The following is a 6,025-nucleotide window of genomic DNA, read 5'->3' on the forward strand; positions in this document are numbered from 1 at the left end:
ACAATTACTTGTCACGGAAATGGATGTATCTAATCATATTTTAGTTCTAGATGCATCCATTTTTATCCATTTCTGCAACAAGTAATTCTTGTCGCCAAGAAAAATGTACTCCCTCTCACTTCCTTCAGAATTACTCATCGCAGAAATGGATTTGGATATATCTCGTATTTTAGTTCTAGATACATCAATTTTTGTTCATTTATGTAACAAGTAATTCAGGACGAAGGGAGTATATGACAGCCTCATCTGCTGTAATTTTTTTCCTTCTACGCACGCCGATTAAATTTGACGATATGATAGACGCAGTCACTTCACGGTTTTGCAGAATATTTTCATGTTATCTCATAAGTCTTTGGACGCCCACCCTAACTCAACAAGAGTGGATGGCACCACCATCTACAACGGAATTCATCAATCAAAGCGTACACAGCCACTTCTGTCACTGCAATCCTCACTTGCTCAGTCGTTCGTCCCGGCAGTTCAAGACCACACGCAAACCGTCCAAAGCAACAGTACAGACACCACCCACATGGATCATGTTCACTTGTTCCGACGCCTAGTCCTCCCTCTAGGCAGGAGCGCTATTCGCTAGCATGGCAGACAGCACCTTTTCGCACATGTAGCCAGCAGGCCGGATCAGATCCTACAGCCCTAGGAAGGGGCATTGGCTCCTCGCGTGCTCCGGGACCAGCTTCGCCGCGATCTCCATCGGAAGCCCCTTCAGCTCTGCTGGGCGCAACAGATGAAACGGTAAGAAACTCGGTGATGGATCGATGTTGGTGTAATGTGGCTGACCGATGTGTGTCTGTGTGCTTACCGTGAGGCTTGAAGTTGACGAGGGGAGGTAGGAACCGGCCGTTGGGGAGGCGGGTGTTTGGGTCCCGGAGCTCGTCGAAGAACGGATGGATCAGAGCGTCCAGCTGCATGAACATCGAAGTGTGGTGTTAGGATTACACAACTGTGTTCTGCATGTATGGAAACTGCGGGGTACGAATGTGCTCACAGCTGAGGACCGAAGGTGCGGTGAGTACTGAAGAAGCCTGGAAACCAGGTCCACTGCTTCAGGTGGCATTCGCTTGTGGAACACCTGCAGTTAGGCGAAAACTGTCATATATCAGCAACAAAAAATTTACCACACAATAACTTGGAAGCACCGAGGTTGCATCGAGAGAGCCGTACCTTATGCCATGGATGGGCCTTGATTTGGGGAAACTTGAACTCTGTGTAGTTCGGGTTCATACATTTTATTTCTTCCCTTGTAGGTGTGCCCAGAATCTACAACAAATAACCATCACAAACTTGAGAACGAATGGCTTACACCAGTATGAATAGATAGCAAGAATAAGCAGTAGAATCACCTTGATAATTTCAACAAGTTGATCAACTCCACTTTCACCGGGAAACAGAGGCTGTTAATCAGACGAGATATAAATGTGAGCTTCATGATTTCTCCTTGACCAAGATTGTTTTTATTCAGTGTTTCTTTATAAGAGAAAGAAAAGAATTAGGACTGCTGATTTTTCAAGTTCACCTGTCCTGTCAGAAGTTCAGCAAGAACACATCCAGCAGACCAGATGTCGATTGCTGTTGTGTACTCAGTAGCACCAAAAATAAGCTCTGGTGCCCTATAGTACCTAGAGCAGATGTATGATATATTGGGTTCGCCTTTCACCTGTAGAAGAATGTATAAAATGCTAAACAGCATATCCTAAGCTCAAATACAACAATATCAAGAAGGCTCGATACAACAGTATCAAGGATGGTCAAGGTAATTACCAGAACTTTTGCACTTCCAAAATCACAGATTTTCAGCTGATGAGTGTGTGGGTTAACCTAGTAAATAGAAGCGCAAAATTGTGAATCCAAAGGGAGGCATGAGAAGATGATGATGTACATTGCAAATAATGCCTCAGATACATCAAGGTGCCTAAGACGATCGACATTATCTTCTACTCCCTCCGTCCCATAATATAAGAACGTTCATATATTATGGGACGGAGGGAGTAAGTAAGATTGTGGATTGAGTTCGGATGTTAGAGTTCATCAGAAGCAGCAGTCAGCACATCTGGAGCATATATCGTCTAATGGTTGCATGCGTACGAAATTAAGAAGGTAAGAAGTTTTTGTGTTTTAGACCTAATCCTGAACTTTCAAATGAATGATAAACATCATCATAAACGAAATCACAGGAGTCCTGCTACACGTACGGCGAATTTTGTATGATTTACATACGACAGTCGTCAGCAGACGTTCGTTGAATTCCGTGGGTGGGTGAGATCACGTCGTACAAAAATCGTACGCACTTTTCATCATATGCACAGCAATTTCAAAACACAGTAACTAGTTGACTACTGTTAAGAGCAATGTGAGATTAGTCAATATAGGACAACACAGATGTACCAGACATTGATCTTTGGTACTCCCTCCGTCCGGAAATACTCGCCGAAGAAATGCATAAAAATGAATGTATTTAGAAGTAAAATACATCTAGATACATCCATTCTCCGACGAGTATTTACGGACGGAGGGAGTATTTGGCAATGGAAGGGGAATGGGGAAGTCCAAACACCAACTACCTTTTTGCAGAAGATGGAATAATTTATACACTACATGGAACCACTCAAAAAGTTCACAGAAAGGAAATGATGTCTTCAACTTACCAGAAGATTCTGTGGTTTTATGTCCCTGTGGCAAACACCAACGGTGCGATGTATATAAGCCAGTGCCCTACAAATCTGTCAAATAGATAAGGAAATTATCCAAAGTAACTGGACTCGAGTCTGGACTCTGGAGAACTAATATTTAAATAAAGGTATTCATATATGTCAGTAGAAAAGTAAAGCCAGGTCCACATGAACTATGTAGGGAGTTTGACATATTGGAAGCGCAATTCAGACTGTAAAATAGGAACTAATTAATGAGGATAGATAAAAATATCTGTGTACGAAAGCAGTAGGCAGTATCCCATGCCTTTTTTTTCCAGTTCACCAGGTAAGACAGAAAATGCAAAAAAGGATCCATACTCTGAGACACCAAACTACTCCCTCCACTTCTAATTACCCAGCGTCTAAGATTCAGCACACATACCTAGGAAAATAAATTACAGTGCATGCATTGGTTTGGGCCACTTTGCTCTCCAATCAAAGTACAAATGGGGCGCATGCATTTGTTCAGATTCTAACACGCTGGGTAATATGGGAAAAATGAGAAAAAGTAACACGCTGGGTATGAAGGAACGGGGGGAGAATATCAAAAACAATTTAATACAGAAGCTATTTGCTTGTAAACAGTATGCGCAATTTAATACAGAAGTTATTTGCTTGTCAAGTTGCATCAATAAGGCAGCACCACACATCAAGCTAAAGGAAACCTAGCACTGAAGTTAATGGTTACCTGATAAGTATATAGCTTCACATATATCAGTGGCATGCGTTGGTTCATCTTGTTGTAGTGTCTGATGACACGGTGGACTGTCTCAGGAACATACTCAAGCACAAGATTCAGAAAGAGTTCATCCTTTTCAGTGGTTGAGAAGAAGCAGTGTTTCAGAGATACGACATTTGGATGGTCAAGTAGACGCATCATTTGCAACTCACGGTTCTTGTATCTCTTATCCTGAAGGACCTTCTTGATAGCTACTGTCTCACTTGTCTCCAAACATTTTGCCTGCCAAGCCAGAAGTAAAGTTGTGTTGTTATGCTCAAGTTATGTGTTATACAAAAAAAGGTCAAGAAGCAGCAGTTCTAAATGCCCTTGCAAACATACCTGGAACACAACACCAAATGATCCTTGACCAATGACACGTTCAGCCATGTAACTTATTGTCTGCCATTCACAAAATTGAATGCAAGTATCAGAAGCTTTAGACACCTTAAGTCAAGTAAGCAATAATTAAGCTGCATCTCTACCTGCTTCCTTTGGCCATCTCTGCCTCCGATAGTTGTGACTATAATATGACCAGCTTCTGTTCCATTCCCATTGATGATTGTTGCCTCTACTTCCTGCAACAATGAACAAATTAAATTCGAGTGTAAATTTCCAGAAAATACGACTTAGCATTGAAACAGAAAGACCATAACAATACATGATAATACCTTTTCGTCACTTATTCTCATATTACTAATTTCATCTGGCAATTTATCCACTTCACTACTACCACCAGCATCTCTCAGCCCAGATGCCGGTGCGACACCAAATGAGGTCATTGAGCTGATTCGGAATTATGACTCTGAAACCTTCAGAGCACTGAACATGTTATTACCTGCAACATCAAAGCAGCAGAAGTAAGGAACTTAAGTCGGTATTGCAAATCTGTCAGCGGAAGGCCCATGAATCAGTGGTGCGCATATCTGACATGAAATTAATAGATCTCCAACCACCAGGAGTGCAAACTAACTAGCAGCAGAAGGAAAGCAAGGTTGCCGATGCGCAACAAAAACACTTCAGTGAATGGTTGTATAATGACATGTAGATACTACCAGGGTAATTCATGGACCAAGAAAACTTCATGTGGAGTGGGACAAACACACACAGCTACTTCTGCATATGAAAAATTAAGAACAAAGTAACAAAATAAACAATCTGGCCGCACTACAACATGAATATGTCCAAGAAAAATTACAGATTTCAGCTGAAATCGTACATGTACCATAAATAAAATAAAAATAATGCAGCGGAACGCTGGGCTGAATGGTGGAAACAACAAAATTACTGGATCACAACAAACAAAACAAAGTTGCTTGGCATAATGGAGAAAAATAATCCACAGCTTAGACAGAAGAATCCGAATGAACACTAAGGGTTCACCGACAACATCTGAATGCACAGCACTCGCGCAAAGATTACTAGGACCAGCTCCCGGGTTCCACCAGCTGAAGAGAACTAGCTGCTAGGATTTAAATCGGTAGAGACCCTTTAGTTAAAAAGATTCACATCAATTTCCGTGTGAACGAACATCACCTGATGCGTTCGCCTAGTGAGTATCCCCAAATCAAGAAACTCCAAGGAGCAATAGAGGATGATGATGACTCATAGAAAAACCTGTTTTTCCCCCTCATGTAGAAACGCAACAAAGCAAGATCGGCATTGTATATGCTAACCACGACTCATGGTAACTCCTGGTTATTAACTACGCCTTCCTCTAATTTCAGAATTAGCTCCCCCGTTACCAAAAGAGCAGGGGAGGAGAGGGGAGAACAGACGTTTTCCTATCGAACTGGGAAACCGAAACGAGTACAGAGAACTGGAGATGTGGTGGTGTGTTTGCAACAGGTTTGGGCAGAAAAATCGGAGCTTGAATTGAGCGCTCGGGAACACGCGCCTCCCTCCGTCCCCACGGCGCGGCCCGGGGACCCAATGCCGCCCCGCCGCAGCGATCGCGCCTCTCCCCCGCCGAAGACCCACCGACGGACCGACCCTAGGCGAAATTCGAGCGCCGATCCCCCGCGGATCTGGCCGCCCGTCGCGGATTCCAGCGGCAGAGAGGCCTGGTTCGGGGCGCGTACGTACCGGGTTGCTGCGGCGGCGAGGCGCTCCGGTGGGCGGCCGGACCATAGGGCTGCGGCGGGCGCGGGCGCGGGCGGATCGGAGGGCCTGGTCCGCAGCTGCTCGGGTCGCCTCCACTGGAGTGCGCTCCACTCCAGTCCAGTCCAGTGGCAGCAGCGGGTGCGGGTGCGGGGGTCGCGTCGCTGTGGTGGTCGGCGTGGGCCGGTGGGGTGGGGTGGGGTGGGGAGAAGACACGGGGAAAAGGAAATGGAGTTCCCAAAATACCCTTCTGATGCCAAGAGCTGGGCGCCGGCTGGCCGGTCAGGTGCATGGATCGGTCGTCCGGCCAGCCCTCCGATTGCCCCGCTTGTGGTTTTTTTAATTGAACAAGATAATTGCCCATGAGTTGCGACGGGGTTTAAACATTCTACTAGATTAGCCTATGATTGCACGTCTATTAGTGTGTTATAAAATCTTTAAAAGATTTTATATGGAATCGTCATGATTTACCTGCCATCTTATTATTAATCGCGTATTTGGT

At 44.5% G+C, this 6,025-nt stretch overlaps 1 protein-coding gene across 2 annotated transcripts; it reads right to left on the minus strand.

Moving 5' to 3' along the window:
* Positions 1-310: 310 nt before the first annotated feature.
* Positions 311-5,719, minus strand: LOC123114135 (shaggy-related protein kinase alpha). Of its 2 annotated transcripts, none has more exons than XM_044535502.1 (13): positions 5,509-5,719; positions 4,095-4,261; positions 3,909-4,001; positions 3,766-3,825; positions 3,394-3,666; positions 2,661-2,735; positions 1,777-1,833; positions 1,532-1,672; positions 1,359-1,409; positions 1,180-1,275; positions 1,004-1,087; positions 818-920; positions 311-726 (listed from the first exon to the last, which is right to left on the minus strand). In XM_044535502.1, the coding sequence occupies exons 2-13, from the start codon at positions 4,203-4,205 to the stop codon at positions 644-646; spliced, it is 1,227 nt and encodes a 408-aa protein (XP_044391437.1). In that variant the 5' UTR covers positions 4,206-4,261; positions 5,509-5,719; the 3' UTR covers positions 311-643. The 2 variants fall into 2 exon arrangements, with proteins under 2 accessions (XP_044391437.1, XP_044391436.1); XM_044535501.1 differs by having other exon boundaries at positions 311-729.
* Positions 5,720-6,025: the final 306 nt, after the last annotated feature.

Source organism: Triticum aestivum, chromosome 5B (genome assembly GCF_018294505.1).
Source record: "Triticum aestivum cultivar Chinese Spring chromosome 5B, IWGSC CS RefSeq v2.1, whole genome shotgun sequence".
NCBI lineage: Eukaryota > Viridiplantae > Streptophyta > Magnoliopsida > Poales > Poaceae > Triticum > Triticum aestivum.